We start from the raw sequence: 20,445 nt of genomic DNA, 5'->3' as shown, positions 1-20,445 counted from the left end.
ACCTTTTTTTGGCACACACTGTAAGCGTGAAAAATGTGCTCAGCCTTGTCAGTGGCCAAATACGGAAAACTAGAAATGGTAGACACAACAGTAGCTGAGTGTTCTACTCCAATACCCACACCAAGCCACCAATATTGACTGTTTGTTGAAGATCGGAATAGTGAGAGATATTTTCCGGTAGATAGCGGTGCAAATTTGTCTGTTATACCACTTTCAAAAGGCAAGAAAATTCAATCCTCTGACACATCAGCCTTTATGCTGCAAATGGTTCAGAGATAAAAACTTACAGTTCCAAGCTGTTAACCATTGATCTCTGTCCATCTACTCTTCCCCCGTCTCACTGTCCATCCCCCCCATCTATGTCCATCTCTTCCTTCTCCCTTTGTCTGTCCTCATATTCCCATATTCCTCCCTCCTCCTCTCTCCACATTATCACCCCCATACCAATAGGAAGCTGCTGATCCTTTTCCCCCATAGTACTTACTTTCCAAATAAGTAATATGTGTACCAAGTTCAGATGAATTCGATTCAGGGGCTTAGGCGGAGCTTTTAACCTGTGGCTTTGTTGCTAACATCCATTGTAACATATATTTAACATTTTTCACACATATTTGTCAAATAATTCATCTGTATCTCTAGCGAATTTTGCACTGCAGTTCCATTTTCACACAAATCAGTGTTTGCGACATCATATCTCCTGAATTAAGTTCATACAAAATTATAATCTTGCAGGTACATAATGTGGTTTATGTGGATAGTGCCTGCTTAACGTGTTGTTAATAGAATTAATATTAAAGTTGTAATAAATTAAAATGTCATTCATGATGCAGCAGGTTTTTACACATCTCAGTTTTATGATGTCATATCTCCTGAACTATGTGTAGTACTCTCATATAGTTTTGCAAGTTCATTCAGTGATATATGTGAATACTGTCTGTAAAACATGTTGGAAATAAAGAGTTAGTAGTAAAGAAGTAATAAATTAATAGTTCATGCCTGATGTGGCAGTTTTACTGCATGAACAGCGAAAATGTAGTTGGTGATAAACCTTTTTCCTTTCATCATTTTGTGGGGAATGTCAATGAGAAAATGTCTTGTAAGGGTTTGAAGTTGTGTATTAAATTTATTGCAAGTCACTAAGTGCTCTCATTCTCAAATACTGGGTGAATATCGTATGGCTATTTGTGTGCTGTGAGCCATGCTACTTTTTCAATGCCCACTTCCACTCCTTTGAGAGGTACGTGGTTCTTACCCCTGTAGTGGTTCTTTCCAGACAGTAAGTGATATGTGTACCAAGTTTGGCTGAAAACAATAAAGTGGTTTATGAGGAGATATGAAACATTCATATATACTTACATACATAAACATACTTTTATTATATGTATGGATTTCAAGTTCAATTAATAGAAACTTATTTTCAAAGTTTGTCCCTTCACAACCAGTGGATGAATTCTGTAGGCAGTGTAATTTATGTTCCAAGGGAAAATATTCAAGGTGTGTGTGTTCTCATGACATTCAGAGCAGCTCTTTCTTCTTACAGTTAAATGTGCCAATAATATTAAACACTGATTAACACACATGGACCTGTGAACAAAGCTTACAAGTTCTAGCTATGTATTGCATCAACACCCTCCAAGATCTTTGAGAAACATGTTCAGATCCTACTTGGAGATTTTAATGAGCAAATTGGCACCTTATGAGAATATGGGCACATTATCAGATTATTCCTCATCAACCTTCAACTACACCCCGCTTCCCGTCGGATGGTGCTTGCACGCATAGAGGTGGAGCGATAGGGAAGCATAGAGGGGATGAGGTTTGCACATGCATGGCGGCAGAGAGCAGGCAAATGAAGTCTGTGTTGCTGAACTGTGTTGCTGCTGTCAACAATCAGGTCCATTTGCATTTGGTACATTGCATTACATGTTTAAATTTAGGGGAGAATAATACATTTTAAAACTGATTTCAATGATTCGACTACAAGAGAGAAATATTACTTATGAGTCTTGAGGTTGTGCCCACTGCTGCACAGCAACTGTCTGTGTGACATCGGAAGGCGAGAACAGCTGATACAGCTTTGTGAAGACATCAAGTACAATTTTTCTCAAAACAACAATTTTTTTAAAGACAAAATCATTCAAAGCAGTTGCAATAATTGCCATTTATTGCAATATGGACTATTTTATAAGTAAAAACGTAATACTTAAAAAAATAAACTTCAAACTCAAACTGAAATCATTCTATTTGTTTAACAACTGCTTCTACTCCATAAATGTATTTACTGCAGTTCAATGTAAATCACTATGAGTAAAAAGGAATTACTGGTAGAAAACACTAGTGCAAAAGACTATCGTAAAAATTGGCAGTATTTTTTCACATTTTTTTGGTGTCAACAGGCATTATGAGTTTAAAGTAGCTTGTTCGACATTACAGTGGGAGAAATCATTTATGATCCACTGAACAAGCTAACAATTAACCATCTTCTGTGAATAACTCAATGGATTGCTGACCGATAACATTGAAAACCAATGATATTTCAACAGGTAACCCTCCCTTTCATTTTTAGTCACATTCCAATTCGTTACAGGGGTTTGTGTGTTGAAATACTTAAGTTTTTGACAAATTTATCCAGCCACATTCTCGCGAATAATACAACAGGCTGGGAAAAGCTTAACTTCTCCTTAGGCAATGTGTTGAACATTATAGCCTGAATACTTCACAGGCTACATATTCCTAATCAATAAAAACTAGGAAGTTCTCATGACAAGTGTATGCAATCGATATGCTGACAAAAACGTTTTTAAACCGTGAGTCTTTAAAACCAAGAAAGATCATTACTTCACTTTGTTTCAAAGTCTATATCATAATACCATCTGCATACATGTCTGAAACATCCGATTGTAAATTTAGGATGATACATTCAAGGCTTTTATCCATCTTCACCTCCCTATGAAAGCCTTACTTCTGAAACTTTTCATTGTGACACACACAGTGTATCCATGATGAAGAGGGATGCTGGCTATTGCTTCATTCACAAGTCTTTAAATGTCTGTTATCTGGAATGAATTTTTTTTTTTTTTTGTCCACATAGCTTGTAACCTCTGTGCAAATTAATTTTACTGGATTATACTAACAGTAATGCGTGACTGAACATTAAACTGTGTGGCCACATTCACATACAAGAAAGTCAAATTTGTACATCATGTCGCGTGACTTTTATAAATTAATGAGCCACAGGAGTTCAGCAGGAGTCTGGCTTATATTGTCCAGGATATTTTTATTTTTCAGCCAGAGCACAATATCCCCTTCCTGGTGCTCGTCCTTGGTTATCCCTCTGTAACAGTTGAATGATAACTGGCATGGTAATTACAATGACCAACTTCGAAGCTAGATGTGGAAGAATTGTTCAGCGAATCGTTTCTCGAAAGTGACAGCATTCATTTCTGAAAAGCAGTCACTACTATTTTTCTTATGCCTAAATAAAAGTTTACCCTCAGGAACCAAATCAGAAGAGGAGCCAGCATGCAGAATAACTATCCGAGAATCTTTTCCTAGGGGACCTTTCAAACTAACAGTACCATCACCCATTTTCCAGCAAGTATTCATTGAATGTTTCTCATTCATCCATGTTTCATCAAGGTAATACACTGCAGAACTACCTCCTCCTACTCCTCTTGTATTGTGCATCTTTATAATGGGTGTGGTTCATACTGCTTCTATGTCACTTCTTTCAATTAAAAACTTTCTTTGTAACATATTTGAAATCAATGTATTTTAAAATTCTTTGCATTGATGAAGCGCTACCTTTGAAGTCAGTTTGCTCAGGCATAATTGTAACAAGTTTATGTGATGTTGGACATTCCCCTCTTATATATATTTCAAACATGGAGTGTTTTAAAACATCTTTGTCAAAACCATCTGATTGTGTTACAGGTTTTTTGCGATTTTGATGATATTCAGACGACATGAAAACAAAATTGCCTGATGTTTCTACAGCTGCGACACTTTCGTTTACAGTTCTATACAGTTCTTGTGCTGACAAGTGCTTCTTCTGCAGTTTGTTCTTGAGTCTTCAAAATGTCAAAAATTGAAGTACACTTTCAGATTCACATTTGAAAAAGTTACGAATGCGGAACATCAGCCTCCTTGACTGCTTGTGAAGGGTCTACATTACATCTATATCTTCATGATTACTCTGCAATTTACAATTAAGTATCTGGCAGAGCATTCACAGAACCACCTTCAAGCTGTTTCTCTACCATTCCTCTCTCAAGCAGCACGCAGGGAACACAAACACTTTAATCTTTCTGTGTGAGCTCTAATTTCTCTTATTTTATTATGATGATCCTTCCTCCCTATGTAGGTGGGTGCCAGCAAAGTATTTTCACACTCCGAGGAGAAAGTTGGGGACTGAAATTTCATGGGAAAATCCTGCCACAACGAAAAATGCTTTTGTTTTGATGATTGCCACCTCAATTCGTGTATCATATCTGTGGCAATCATTTCGGGAAAATACAAAATGAGCTGCCATTCTTTGAACTTTTTTGATCAATCCTATCAGCTGTGGATCCTGCACCTGACAGCAATAATCCAGAACAGGGCAGAAACACATAATACCTGTTGTGTTTTCTACATGTTCTATCAATAATTCGCAGTTATCCACGTGATGGTCGCATTTTAAGTTATTCGTTATTGTAATCCATCAGTATTTAGTTGAATTTACAGCCTTTAGAATCGTGTGTTTTATCCTGTAAAATGAATTTAGCAGATTTCTTTTATACTCATGTGGATGACTTCAGACTTTTCATTATATAGAGTCAATTGCCACTTTCCTCACCGTACAGATATCTTGTCTAAGTAGTTTTCTAATTTGCTTTAATCTCTGATGGCTTCATAAGATGGTAAATCACAGAATCATCTGCAAACAGTCTAAGAGGGGTGGTCAGATTGTCTCCTAAATCGTTTATTACATCACGAACAGAGGAGTACCTACAACACTTCCTTGCAAATGCCAGAAATCACTTCTGTTTAACTCGGTGATTTTCCGTCAATTACAACAAACAGTGATCTTTCTGACAGGAAATAACGAATCTAGTTGCACAACTAAGACGATACTCCATAGGCACACAATTTAATTATAGTTGCTTATGAGGAATTTCAAGTTTATTGCCATCGCATGACATTTTCATTTAGAAGTCAGACTAAAACGTTTACATATACACATTTGCAGCTATACTTCCACCAGAAAGTAACATCGACATTTGAATGAATAATTTATTCACAGAACGAAACTGCATTGTCACAAAATACAGCAACAACGCAGCATATGGGAGAGTGATTATCACAGTCTAGTTTGTACCTCGTGGCTAGCCACTTGGAAAGAGAATGAATCTTATTGGCTGCTAGCAGTTACTGGTGGGGGATGTGCAGGATGGCTGAAAATAGGTCTGCCTTCCAACATGATGCGAACTATAATGTCCATACACTTTAAGAAGCAGCACCTATAGAAAATTCACATCCAGATCAATCTTTTTTGCAATGCAAGCAAATAGAATCCTAAAAAACGATGAGTAGAAGCAAAGTTAGGCACTTGGAGAAGGGAGCGTAGTTTAGCTTTTATATCTCCAGAAGAAACTGCTTGATAAACCAGAAACTTCCACTTAGTAATACAAGGTCTTAGAATATTAAATTTCGTTTTCCTGACTGATGACCATAGATGTTAAGTCCCATAGTGCTCAGAGCCATTTGAAGCCATTTTTCGTTTTCCTATTGCTTTCCAATAGTTTACAAATGAAGGCAAAGTTGATAATACTTCTACAAATGCAAAAATGGCTATTTTTTACCAACTTTTACAAAAAAAGTGTCTTTTTCAAAACTCTTTTAAACCCGTTTCATTAGAAACTAGATTTGGTTTTGCAATGCACGCAAATAACGACATAAAACTCGGTGAGAAGGTGAAGGTGCATTGAAAATGGCCCCATATCCTGCTACACTCAGTTAAATATGACATATGTGATTATGTTCTACAACTATTTTGTACTGCCTGGGGAAGGAAATATCACAAGCCTTGATGACTAGGAAGTGATATAAAGTCAGAATAACTCAAAAAACTTCCAAAAGGGGTTTCTTTTGTCACAACTCATCATGACACATTTCAGCCTGTTTCTCTGCTAATTTCAGCCTGTTTCTCGGCTATTACTACAGAATCAAACTGGGTATAAACTTCACAATTTAACTGTGCATTACCAAACCAGTGGAGATCATAGTAGTAAAATTGTTGCATAACATCTGCAGCACAAATAATATAAATAGCCTTCAAGCCTTACGCCAATGTCACATTGTGTAAATTTTTGTGAAGTTCATAGTCTTCCTTACATCCATTGGAATGTATTCATGTTACAGAGAATTATTAGTATGTCTTTTTATAGTACAATTCTATTGATGTGCTAGTTTAATTTAGGTTTAAGGTATAGCATACTTTGTATCAGCATAGTTTGTGGTTTATGTGGAACATTAATGTATCGATGAAAAATTGTGTGTCATGCTATGGTCCATGGTGACTTAACCACTACCGGTTCCTTTTAAAGTGAGAAAACCAGCACCTTCATCGTCTGATAGCTGTGCAAAAGCAGCCACATGTGGGAGTCATTACCACAGGTCCCCAAGCCTGAAAATGGTTTCTTTACATATGGCCCCAAGCCTGATGACACATTCTGTAAAAGCCAGAGGTCAGAGCTAGAAGAGGTCTCTTTTACAGTCCAAGCTGCTTACTTCAAGCTACTTCAATTTTTTTACAGGTTTCAATTACTCTGATGTAGAATGTCATATGGAAAACTATACTGCTGGCCAGATGATATCACTGATGGCACTGTTTGGGAAGAAATTTTGACAAGATAGAACCTAAAAAATTACATTTTTCAGGTTGTTGCAAAGAGTGTCAGCCCATCAATGTCTAGGTCGTTCCTTGGATCTCTTCCCAATGACTTCCACTGTGTATGCTGCCTTTGCAATGGTACTGTCCTCTGTGCACATAACATGCCAAACCAGCACAGGCAACTTTCTTGCATTTTCTTCTGAGTCAGTACAACTCCAAAATATTTCCTTATAGTGTCTTTTAAATGTGATCCTGCTGAGTAATATGACCTCTTTATCTAAGCATCTTAGTCTCCATCACCTCCAATCACTGTTCTGCCTCTTTGACTTCAGATGTTCCATAATCCAACAATCGTTGGTGATGTCTGTTGTTGTTCACCACTTCACCCAGGCTGCCTGCGACCTTGCGCTGACCTCGTCTGTAACTTCGCCATCACTAGAGATTGTAGAACCGATATACTTAGATATTTATACTCTTGATAAATCTTTTCTGTCAATGTCGATGGCCAAACTTCTTGCGGATCTGACGCCACATACTCAGTTTTCTATTTGTTGAGCCACAGGCCATATCACATAAGTCAGTCATTCCACACTTGTGTTTGGTGTTGGAGATCAATCTTGTTCTTCACAGTCAACATGACATCGTCAGCACAGAAAAATGTCTTTGGTACTGACACGTGCAGCTATGATGTGACAGTGTCGATCACAAGAATAAACAGCAATGATGCTACGGCCAAGCCTTGGTGGACTCCTACTGTGATGTGAATGTCATTTGAAGCTTCTGCAGCCGCTTGCACATAGCTCTTTGGTTCTACACACAGAAGTCGTAGCCAGTTAATGAGGTACTCTGGAATGCCATCATGGTCTCAAAAGTTCTGACCAGATCAGATCAAGTGGTACCCGATCAAAAGCCTTTTCATGGGCTAGAAAGACAAGGTGCAGTGGCTTCTTCTTTTGATGGTATTGTGGTTTTGGCTACCAATGTCAACAACTGGCAGTTCATGTGCTCCATGGTCACAGGCCATTACAGTATTTATCCAAGAATAAGACGACCCTTCCACCTTCTTTAAGAGGTTCCTTGAGAAAAATTTATTTTTAGCATATTCTGACTAATCAAAATTACTAACTGTTTTATTGACAAAGTAGCCACTTAAAAAGTTAACATGATACCTACAACTTATGCCCCTTATTGATCGTCTGCATCTTAATAGCAAGAGAAGAAATAAAATAAACAAAAAGAAATGGTTTAAATTAATTTTTATCTTCACTACATTTTTACTAAGCCTTTCATTTGCAATAATATTATTTTTAATCATCATCATTACCATTAACCTAAAGGCACAGATGTGAAAATTATATCTTTTTTGTCACAATTATTTGACTGTTTCTTGATTTGCTGTTTCTGAGATTGTTGCTTCTATACTTATGGGACAATGTTACTATGTCTCTTGTTTCCATACATATCGTCTGACCGCTGCTGCTGCATCGGCTGCACCAGCTGACACATTTCCTTTCAGCCCCATTATACCTCCCAGTGAGCACTGATTACTTTGCTCCAAGAAACAGATAAGTACACACTGGCCACTATCTAGACTTCTACAGTCTTCTGCCGAAATGTACACCACTGTTGAGAATTTGTCCAATTTTGAAGTCAATTCAGTTCAGACTACAAATGGATTCAGACAAACTGCAGTTTAAAGGTGTTAGATGTCCACAAAAGCCGAAGTGTGCAGTATAGATTCCCATAGTTGGCACCATTATGAAATTTGCTGCTCGCTCTCCACTCCCCAAACCATATTCATCTTAGTTCTCAGCCAAGCTGGTGTGACTGTTTCCCCTCCACTCCTTCCATAGTGCCTGAACAACTGTGAAACACAGACTGCAATATCTTCTATGCTGCAGGTCATATGTAACACCAGCAACTAATACATAAATGAAATTCCGCAATCATGATTTAGTCCAGTTCTGAAACTTTCGCTCAGCCCACAATCTAGTGATGTCTGTTGGTACTACCTCCATGATGGGTCTTAGCACTGTAATTTATTCTCACAATAACAATTACAGTCAGTTTAATATAATTTACTTAGTTTGTTTGACATTTAATTCTGGATTTTTTTCCCTTGTTTCATCTATGTTTTTACCCAATGTTCTAAGATGTGAACAGTGATTGAATTTCTCATTTGTAAACTATGTGGTAAACCATTACAGTCTCCCAGAATCAAGTAATGTTTCTTGATGGACTACATTTTCACCTCCAAATGTTACCTTCACTTAAAAAGCAGCGTAAATATTTGTCTATAGTACCCATACATGTATGAGAACTTTTATTGCGAACCTCTTCAATTACTCTACAAACCAGAGTTTGTAAGACAATAGAATTTAATGTTATTTTCTCCTGTGCTTCACACTTTGCCAAATTTTAAGCAGAGCAGTAGACTGTTGTAGTGGCTAGTTCACAGTTTGTCGTTGCACTAACACTGCATGAGTCAAATGTCAACTGACTATTCAAGCAAGATCTATACTATATTGAGCACTCTAGTGAAAAGGGAAAATTTGAGACTATTCAAATGTGAGCATCATTTGGCCAGCCCTAGCCTTCCAAATTCCTCAAAATAAAGCTGCATGTGACCTCAACAGTGAAAGGCGTCATCTGTAAATGTAAGATGACCACTACATTAATCTATTAAACAATGTAAATATATTGACCTCATCAGCAATAGCTTAGTATGTGAATAACCTGTATTTTTTTTCTAATGATGAATTTGCTGCCTGTAATGCCCTTAAACCCCTCTCTAGTATCTGCAATTAGCTGATGGAACATTGTTTGAGCAAAAAGAGGGACAATATTGCCTCAACTGCACCTTGTGTTTCAACAATTTGACAAATAAAAACAGGACAGGATCTCTACAAAATATAAAAAGTATTCCGCTCACCTGCAAAGAAGCCTTCTCTTGCTGGGTCTTCCTCAGCCAAGATGACGTGCCGTGACTGAGGCCGGGTCTTCATTTGATGAGGGCTCTCTACCACTAATGCACCAGTCAATGACAGCAACTCCTGCAAGTAGAAAATTACCATTATGAGCCAACTGTTATTCTGTCGACACAAATTGGAATGATATGTTATCCTCATGGCTTAGAAACTGTAGCTATTGTTGTAACTGCGAACGGGACAGTCGTGGGGTTGAAATGACAGCAAGCACGGCGGGACCCGCGGAGAGACCAGTGAACAACAACACAATGGGAGAGGACGGACACGACCAACGAAGGACAGAACGAACAACAACAAGATTGAAGAACAGAGTCACAAGGAAACCTAACAAACACGTCCACTCGTACACAGAACAAGAAAGTAAGTAAGCTGTCTAACGCGATGCGATCTGCCCACAGACGTACGCGAGATTATACTGGCTGGCTGAGCGAGAGGCAGGCGCTTAAGTACGCTTTCGGAGGTGCTGCTATTAGCCGCTGGAACCACGTGTTCCACTGTGGTGCCCTCACACTAAAAGCGAGCCAGGAGGCGCATGCCGCCACAGCTCACAGTGCGATGGTGCAGGGACCTTAGGGTTCTTCGACGTCCATGACGTCTGGAGCGGATTCAAATTCCGCAGTGCGCGGTACCAGAGCTATTTTGAATATCATTTTGAACAACACTGAACGAATATCATGCATTTGGAAAATGAATGACATTAAAAGTGTTGTCAACAACAAGTAAAAAACAGGCTGGTTGGCTTGCTTACCTGATACAGGAATAATTTGAGCATAATGCAATGGTATGAGACGAAAGTGTTTGGTACAGTGTTAGTAGTACTGAAAATGGTACAGTGTTAGTAGTACTGAAAACATACTATGACACATCTCAAATCATGTCTAAGGCACCGTATTTTACAGAGTATGACACACATTTCTTTCTTCAAAAAGTTGCTCCCAAAATTCAGGAGCATCTTAATACTCAAAATTAATACAGAAATTTCAAGAGTTTGTTTTAAATTCTCACCAGTCTTAAAAATGGCAATATATTCGACGCTGCAGAAAACCTGCCTCTATCTGGGAACATTGGATTCAACTGGCAACAAAAGTGCACCAATGAGACGAACACGAGTTACTGGGATTTGCAAGCTTGCTATCTCCTGTCACGCCATCACAAACACAGAACACTGTCTAGCCTATGATGCATCATTTTAATCAACGATGCCAGTGAACTTGAACTGAAAGTGATTTGTGTTATCGGTAACAGTACAATATTTTTGTTAGTAGCTGGTTTTGTAATGGAAAAAATAACAGGTATTCATATGACAAGGGCAATAAATTGACAGTATTATCAATGCAGAAGAACAAGGAAACAGAGCAGCATTTCGGCCCACCACCAACAGAAAAAAACCATTCACGACTGACAGGCTAGTAAAGAAGAACTGAAAAAAGTGAGAAAGACTAAATGTGCAAATAGAGCACTGAATACAAAATGGCCAAAACTAGAAGATAGCGTATTGAAATGTATTCAAAGACATTGTCAAAATGGTTTTGGAATTACTACAAAAATGATTCAAATAGACACTCGTAGGCTAGTGCTTAAGTGGAACTTAATAGATTTTAAGGGTAGAGTTTGTTAGTGCTACAGGTTTATGAAGCATCAAGCACTTAACAAGCAAACCAAAACCAAAATATCTTGAAAAATGCCACAAGACGATGAAGAGAAAGAAAATCAGTGTGGAACTAAGCCAAATAGCGAATATACGTGAAACTCCTCCAACATCTGATGTGCCGAAAAACAGTGCTATTCCCATGAAAGTTGCTGAAAATGTAATTATACAAACAAGTAACTCCGTCCACAGAGGCCACGAGGGCCCAACTATACCAACTGGCCGCCGTGTCATCCTCAGCCCACAGGCGTCACTGGATGCAGATATGGAGGGGCATGTGGTCAGCACACCGCTCTCCCAGCCATACGTCAGTTTACGAGACCGGAGCCACTACTTCTCAATCAAGTAGCTCCTCAGTTTGCCTCACAAGGTCTGAGTGCACACTGCTTGCCAACAGCACTGGGCAGACCGGATGGTCACCCATCCAAGTGCTAGCCCAGCCCGACAGCGCTTAACTTCGGTGAGCTGACGGGAACCGGTGTTACCAGTGTGGCAAGGCCACTGGCCTATACAAACAAGTTAACATGTAAAAATGCACAACACTGTTGTCCTTTCATGTTGTGCTGAGATACGATACTTAATGCAATGATCATTTTCAAGTGCAAAACAATGCCGAAACCTTCTGAAATGTCGTCAGGTGGTGGTGTTCATGTTCATGACAAGGGTTGGACGGATGAGGTTAGTATGAAATTATGGATTAACAAAACATGGGAGAGAAGGAAAAGTGCTTTACTGAAGATGAATTCTCTTCTTGTGCTAGATCAGTTTATTATCCATTTGAAAAATTCTGAAAGAGAAATTGAGATAGGGAGGACTTACTTCAAAATTACAACCTCTTCATGTCTTGATAAATAATACATCAAAGTGTAAATGATGGACCCATTTTCAAAACTTCGTATTTATTCAAGTACAAATCCAAAATGAACAAGTTTTATACCAATGAAAAGAGGAAGTTTCAAACGCTTTTTCATAATGTTTGATATCAATTTAATAAATTCAATAATTTGTAATTAATTAGTTTTAAATAATTATTTAATAACGATAAGTGTTATAAATGTCTAATGTGGCCAATGTTGGCTGTACGGCAAACATCAATGCGGTAGCCAAAGTTGTCCCACACATGCAAAAGCATATCTACTGTTACTGAGTGCATGGCAGCAGTGATCCAGTTCTGCAGGTCATTCAGAGAGGTTGGTAGAGGCGGCACGAAAACGGCTTCCTTCACATAGCCCAATAAGAAATAGTCACAGGGTGTGAGATCGGAGATCTTGGTAGCCAGAAGTGCAGAGCCAGGTCCTCAAGTCCTCTGTGACCGATCCAGCACTGAGGAAGGGAGTCATTCCAAAAGCTTCATACATCACGGTGCCAATGGGGCTGGAAAATGAAGTCCTGGGAATCTTCCATAACTTGAGGGAATAGCCATTGTTCCAACATTCCAGGTATGTGATTTCCGTTACAGTTCCTTCTGCAAAGAAAAGTGGTCGAAAAACCTTCAAATACGGAACAGAACAGGTTGATCTTCGTAGGGTCTCTTTCATGTTGCAATGGTGGATTTTCCAAACCTCATATGTGAACATTGTGTTTGCTGACTTTTCCACTAAGGTGGAACATTGCTTCATCGCTAAAAATTACACGCTGTAGAAATGCGTCATCCCCCATCTTTGCTAGCACACAACCACAAAATGCGAGACACCTCTCTTTGTCATTGGGGTTGAGAGCCTGCACAAGTTGTAATCGGTAGGGCTAGTACAGCAAACGCCATCTCAGAACTTTCCATACATTTGGTTTGGGTATTCCAAGTTCTCGACTGGCTCTATTGGTGGACTTACTGGGACTGGGCACAAAACTTTCTTGAATCCATTGGAGATCATCCTCTGACACACGCGATCGGCCTGTGCTTTTTCCTTTGCACACAGTCCACGTCTGTTTAAATTGCTTAAGCCAACAGCTAATGATTTTGCGATTTGGTGGTTGAATACCGAATTTGGTAGGAAATGCTCGCTACATGGCAATTCACAACTCACTTTTCTCGAACTCAAGAATGCAGAAAACGAATGCTAACAAAGGAATAAGCCAGACAGATATTTTGATGATGACCCAAGCAAACAAAAAAAGGATAAGAGATACGTACATAGGAACGTGGGATCTGCGGAGCTTATACCAAGCTGGACCCCTACTGCAGCTGCTAATGCAAGTACACAACTACAGTATAAAACTATTGACTCTCCAGGAAATTAGGTGGAAGGGAGGTGACATAATGGACTCAGCAAATTTCACAATTCTATAGTGGCAGGAGGATGAATACCTTTGGTACAGGTTTTGTGGTCGTTAAAGGACTGAAACATGCTGTAATGCGCTTCGAACCAATCAATGAACGGATGTCCATTTTAAGATTAAGGGGAACATCTTTCAACATAACAATTATAAATCTACATGCACCCACAGAGGAGGCAGATGAACAACAGAAGGATGAGTTTTATAATGAAGTTGAGCAGTTGTATGATCAGGCTCTTAAACATGATGTTAAGATCTTAATAGGAGACTTCAATAAAAATAGGAAAAGAGGCGTATCAGCCAGCTATAGGAAGACATAGCCTCCATGAAATATCAAATGACAATGGAATTAGGGTTGAAGATTTTGATATAAGTAAAAACATGACTGTCAGAAGTACATAGTTTCCACACAAAAATATACACAAAGAAACATGGCTGTCACCAGATGGACAAACTAGAAATCAGATAGACCATATTGACAGGAGGCACGGATCAGACATAATGGATGTTAGGAGCCAACGTGCTGCTGACTGCAATTCAGACCATCATCTAGTGAGAATTAAGTACAGGCAAAGGCTCTCACTACCGAGTAAACAAAAAGGCCACAAACAGAAAAGTTTTGATATTAAGAAACTAAAGTCAGAAGAAATACGGAGAGAATATCAGGCAAAAACAGAAGAGAGGATTAAGAACGATACAGACACATTAAATGAACATATAGAATAATTTGGAAACAATGTAAGACTGCAATCCTCGAGGCAGTTGGGGAGGTTTTGGGACAGGTACGGACTCAAAGGAAGGCAAATTGATTTCATGAAGAATGTATGAGAAGAACTGAGGAGCATAACATAGCATGAATGAAATTATTTAAGAGAAGAACTAGAGCAAAAATGAATGATTATAATGAGAAGTGCCATGTAGCTAAGAGGGTTTGCAGAAAGAAGAAAAGAGCACTAGAAAAGAAGAAATTGAACAGCTAGGAGAAGAGAAGCACGTACTTGAAATGTACCAAACGATTAAAGAAGGGTAGGCTGGATTTCAAACCAGAACAAATATATGTAGAAATAAAGAAAGGGATTTGATAGGGGTGAGTAATAAAATACTCAACAGATGGTCAGAATACTTCCAAGAGTTACTGAACCCAGAAGTAGAAGGATTAGAACAAGAAGAACTGGTGGAAATAACTTATTATGGACCAGAGGTCTTAACACCAGAACAGACATTGGAGGAAGTGATTCAAGCCATTACGACCTTAAAAAATAATAGGACACCTGAAGACGCTCAGATCCAGGCAGAACTTCTCAAATATGGTGGGGAAGCATTGTGGACAGCAATACATAAAGTAATAGTGAACATCTAGCAGGAGAGCATGTCAATGGAGTGGAAAACGGCTATTATGTGCCCCACACACAAAAAAGGAGATAAATTTACCTGCCAGAATTACCAAGAAATATCCCTGCTAAATATTACAAACAAAGTGTTCTCCAAGATCCTAACTAGGAGGCTTACCTCCTACGTGGAAGGGAGACTTAGAGACTATCAGAGTGGCTTTAGAAGAACTAGGTCAACAACTGACCAAATATTCACATTACGCATACTACTTGAAAAATGTTATGAACATCAAATAAACATACAGCAGCTTTATAATGATTTTAAACAAGCCTATTATAGTATCTAAAGAGTGATATAGCGGAATGTGATGGAAGAGGCAGTAATACCTAAGAAGCTCATTAAACTTACTATGATGACCCTCAGTGAAACCAACTGTAAAAGTAAAAATAAAGGGCGAAATCTCCAGAGAAGTTGAAGTGAAGAAGGGACTGAGACAGGGTGACAATATCTCCTCACTGCTATTCAACCTCTGCCTAGAAAAAGTTTTAACTCACATAGAGATAAATAGCGGAGGAACCATTTTTAATCATACACTGCAGTACCTGGCCTACGCAGATGATGTGGCATTACTCGCACGAAACACCGCTGTGCTGGCTGATGCCTATCAACAACTGGAGAGAGGTGCAAGAGAACTTGGCCTGGTAGTCAATGTTGAAAAGACCAAATATATGGCAATGACCAACCAGCAAAACCTACCAAATCTCAGGATAGCTGACAAGGAGTTTAAAAGGGTAAGAGATTTCAAGTACCTCGGATCGACTATCGCAGAGACAAATGACATCAGCAGCGAGGTGAAACCTAGAACAGCAGCAGGCAACAGATGCTACTTTGCCACACTGCCCATGCTTAGGAGCTCACTTCTATCATGAAAATCTAAAATCCCCATTTACAAAACAATTACAAGACCCGCTGTTATGTATGGTGCCAAGACATGGACCATGACTGCAAATGAGGAAAGGATCCTTAGCATTTGGGAAAGAAAGGTTCTGCGTAAAATGTATGGCCCAATATACGATCAAGAAGTTTGGTACATCCATACGAATGCAGAATTAGAACAACTTTTTGAAGAGCCTGACATTGTCACTACCATTAAAATAAGAAGACTGCGATGGGCAGGACACATGGTGAGAATAGAGGAAGACAGAACATGTAAGATGATTTTTTTATGGCAAGGCTGGAGGCAGACAACAGAAGGGATGTCCCAAAAAGAGATGGACGGATGGAATTGAAGAAGACATGAAAAAGCTGGATGTCAGAGGATGGAGACGGAAAGCCATGGAAAGGATAGAATGGCAGAATATTGTGATGCAGGCCAAGGCTGCATCACAATGTGGTGTGTGGGAATAGAGCAGTGGATCTTATCAGAGTAACACAGTGGTCTGCCCATGTAAGTGAAGGTCAGGTTAGCACAGAGGACAACCCATGAAGTGGAACAGACTACACCTACCAGTTAATTTTAATGAAATTCTGAGAGACAATCAATGAAAAACATGTGAAGACATTGTATATGAGGCGGGGACACCTGTCAATTCTGTTTACAGAATTGTAACTGAAATATTAAAGATGAGAAAAATTGTGATCAGATGGGTTCTGCACGATCTGAGTGACATGCAGAAAGCAGGTCACAAAAGAATTACAGAAGAAATGCTTCAATATTATCAAATAGTTTCCGAAAAGGAGTTTTGCATTTGATGAAACATAGATTGAGATTTTGAGCAAGAAATGATATCTCAGTCACCAAAATGGAAAAGTTCTGATTCTCTGCACCCGAAAAAATTTTGCCACCAACAATCAAAGGTGAAACTTATGATGATCTTTGTGTAGAACATAAATGGAGTCGTAGCTACAAATAAAAAGAGTTCCACAGGACATCTGTAACAGGCGTGTACTACAAGCTGTTTTTGCAAAATGTTTTGCACCCAAAATGTTTTGTTGAAGGAGATCTGACATTCTTGCAGCTGGCATCCTCATTTTGCACGTTAATGCAAGATGGGCAATGTCAGAGAAACACTCAACAAATATGAATGGGAAATACTTTGCCACCCACCAGATGTTGATTTGTTTCCCAGATTGAGGTAAAGTAGTACATTAGGACATCATCATCACAAGCCTAAAATCATCAGCAGAACTAAAACTAGGTCCTAAAACAGAAATTCATATAATTCATTTACTACATGCAGGTAAAATAACAGACCAGGACACAATCACTAGCCTAAAACCATCAGCACGACTAATGCTAGGTCCTAAAATGAATTTCATATAAATCATTTAGTATATTATTAAAATATACTTAATGCCATCTGGAACTCAAGTATGGAGACTTATATATCAACCATTAAGTAAAAAAAGTTTGAGAATTTCAGAAAGGAAATTAATATCTACGTTATAAAGAATATTTTCAGTATAATCTTTTATGCTGTCAATACTAGGCTTTAGAGGTATTTGCTGACTAGAGACACACTATAAGTAAGGGCAGAGATTATAGCTACAGTCAACAATAACAGACCAAGACTTTCAGCCATTTGTGTATAACAGATAATGATTAATCCATTTCAGCTACTTCGATTTTACCCAGCTGCAGTGCCATTGGTAAATTTTCAACAAACTCAAGCAATTAGAGCCAGGTTGTTACTCTTCAGGAGATAACTGTCAATATCGCACTGCCAAGATGAAAGTATGACTATTAGATAATGTGAAGAAATATGATAAAATTTTACCTTAAGGTCATCAACAGCAGTAGCACTGAATGGTCCAACACAGCAGAAAACAAAATCATGGAAGAGTGGAGTGGATGCCAGCCGTGACTTACGTGGTCCGCTGCCTCCAAGGCAATCTGGAAGTTCGTATGGTTCCTACAAACATCAGGAAAGTGTAATTTATGGAAATAAAATACCTCCTGTTTCCATCTGTAGGTTGTTCTCTGGTACACAATTTATAATAGGTAATCTATCTCAATGCAACAATAAGTGTTAGAAATGAATTTCATCTTCTAAAAAGAACCAATACAATGATGTAATTGAGAATACCTTAAACTGCTCATCAATGCACACTGGCCTTGTAGTTTTTGTATAAACACTTTCCTTTAATCTAGTTTTATCTATGCAATGAACAGTAGTTACACAAACAGAACTACAATAAGTGAAATATGGTACACTGCCGAATGTGAGATAGTGGGAGAATTTATTCCAAAAACAATATTATCATCCTCAGACAATGAATTCATTTGAGTGAGTTAGCTATCATATCAAACATCGGCAAAAAGTGTCGTTTCAATTTATTACAGTACAACAGATAAATAGATTAACTTTATACGCAAGATGTCCCAAATATTTAGGATCAAAAATACAAACTGTTGGAGAAATCCAATACCTCAGAAAAAATTTAAGCTCATAGCAACTATTCAAAGTGACAACTGCCACTGTCAATGCATGCATTCATTACAATGGTGCACAAAATTTTGCTGTCCTTTTCAAAAATGCTCCTATTGTATATTACACATTGAGAAAGACAGGGAGGATCCTAACAACCAGTTCATCTTCAGTGTCTATTGGAGTTTCATAAACAAACAACTTCGTGAAATTTCACAGGAAATGGATTTGACACAGAGCCTCCCCCTTTTAGTCTAACTATGAGGGTACTGTTCAGGTGCCCACAGATATATATTTTGGAATTGGGACTGGGTTGAAATACCACCATCACCAATAAGAGATGTGGTCCCAATACCTTTGTCAGCAGTCAAGATCCTACTACTGAATCTTGTACAATAACTCCATCCTATAAGTTCATGGGGATTCATTGGTGGTAATATGAGACAAGTGTGGCACATGGATTTCCACCACTCCATCCACATATGGTTAAAATGGCAGTTGTGAACAGTATTATGTTTAAAAAATGATCAGTGAATAAAACAAACAATAGGAAGTTTTGCACTGCATTCTTCATAGGGTAAATTTCATTGCATATGTTTACTGATTAATCATCACTCACATGATGCAATGTTATCACCTCAATTTCCTCCATGTGAACAAATCTTTGTCAATAATTTGGTCAGCTCTCATTGTCTGAATGACCCAGTTTCCTGCAGAAATTCTATCCACACTGATAAGTTTCTTCCTATTAGGATAACATCTGTTGCAAAATTTTTCTCTGAATGTTTGTTTGACTTTTGCTAAATCCTGCTGTATTATACATTAAATGCTCATCTGCATTTTCATGTAAACAACATGTTTCAGCTTTGACAACCAATCATGAACTACACACAGTGTAGTAAACTTCACCATGCACGTTCAACAGCAGTGTGTGTCTTGTTTTTTAAGATAGTGCCACTGGCATCAATAAAGCAAGCGGCTTTTTATTATTAAACATAAGCAGTTTACAAACATGTGCTTCACAAGCACTGATCATAAAGATCTGTCCTGCCTGAAATATTCCTTTCCAACCTTTGGTTCCTTATATTAAAATACTCCTCAGTTTACAGTCTACTAAATGTAAAACTTTGATCTAAAGGCTTGGGGCAAACAGTATTTGCTGCTTGATAACTTCTTTAAAAAGTTTACATTTTCAATATGCATTGAACGGTGCTCATTGATCTGCAGCTGCCTTAAAGCACTCTAGCAATATAATTCCAAGTGAAATGAACATACACATTGAAGCAGTAATGGAATGCCAAAAATCACTGCCCATCAAACATGCACAATGACTGTGGTAGATTTATCCCACAGGTATTTTTATTATGCATTAAACAACTAGACGATGTGCCAACATGTCAAACACTTTTATCACAAGATTGTAACTGCGCAGAAATACAGCAATTTCCAAATTAAATCAAAACAACAATTAGACATATCATCTACTTCTTACTTTTCATTGTGGCTAGCTATAGGGATCATGTGCCAAGTTAAATTCCTTTTCATTGGCTGTTTATTTTCCTTCAATATTATTACAGCTTGTCTTGTTTCTTTCCTTGGACAATTTCACACCTGTTCCATTAGAGATTCTACCGTAGAATTTTCGTATTTCTAACATTTTTGTTATGAAAATACATCCTCTTTCAAACTCTGTTTTTAACTTCTTGGCTCCAGCTTCTAGTAATTTCTTATACCGTAAATGCTTGAATATCTTTTGTTCTTTGGGGCCCGTAGTGCAAAATATGTCTTTTGATGACATGATTATTTAAGAATAATATCCAGTTACACTGCTATGTAAGTCTTTTTTATATTTTATCTCATTCACAATGAGCCCATTTCAGCAAACTGCCATCGTCAGGAGCT

The 20,445-nt window shown here is 38.2% G+C and overlaps 1 protein-coding gene and 1 pseudogene across 3 annotated transcripts in view; both read right to left on the bottom strand.

Annotated features, from left to right (window-relative positions):
* The window catches only part of LOC126474879 (breast cancer type 1 susceptibility protein homolog), a 274,197-nt gene that overhangs the window by 27,756 nt on the left and 225,996 nt on the right, over window positions 1-20,445 (bottom strand). For 2 of the 3 annotated variants that reach the window (XM_050102369.1, XM_050102370.1), the window contains 2 exons: window positions 17,893-18,027; window positions 9,807-9,927 (listed from right to left, as the gene is read on the bottom strand). In XM_050102369.1, coding sequence (XP_049958326.1) covers window positions 9,807-9,927; window positions 17,893-18,027 — 256 coding nt within the window. The remainder of the gene's footprint in view (window positions 1-9,806; window positions 9,928-17,892; window positions 18,028-20,445) is intronic. The other variant, XR_007586593.1, reaches the window with a different exon arrangement.
* On the bottom strand, window positions 11,898-12,015 carry LOC126476118 (5S ribosomal RNA; annotated as a pseudogene).

The sequence above is a fragment of the Schistocerca serialis genome, chromosome 4, assembly GCF_023864345.2.
Source record: "Schistocerca serialis cubense isolate TAMUIC-IGC-003099 chromosome 4, iqSchSeri2.2, whole genome shotgun sequence".
In the NCBI taxonomy this organism is placed as follows: Eukaryota; Metazoa; Arthropoda; class Insecta; order Orthoptera; family Acrididae; genus Schistocerca; species Schistocerca serialis.
Note: the sequence above shows the minus strand (reverse complement) of the source record. Positions and strands in the feature narration are given on the sequence as shown.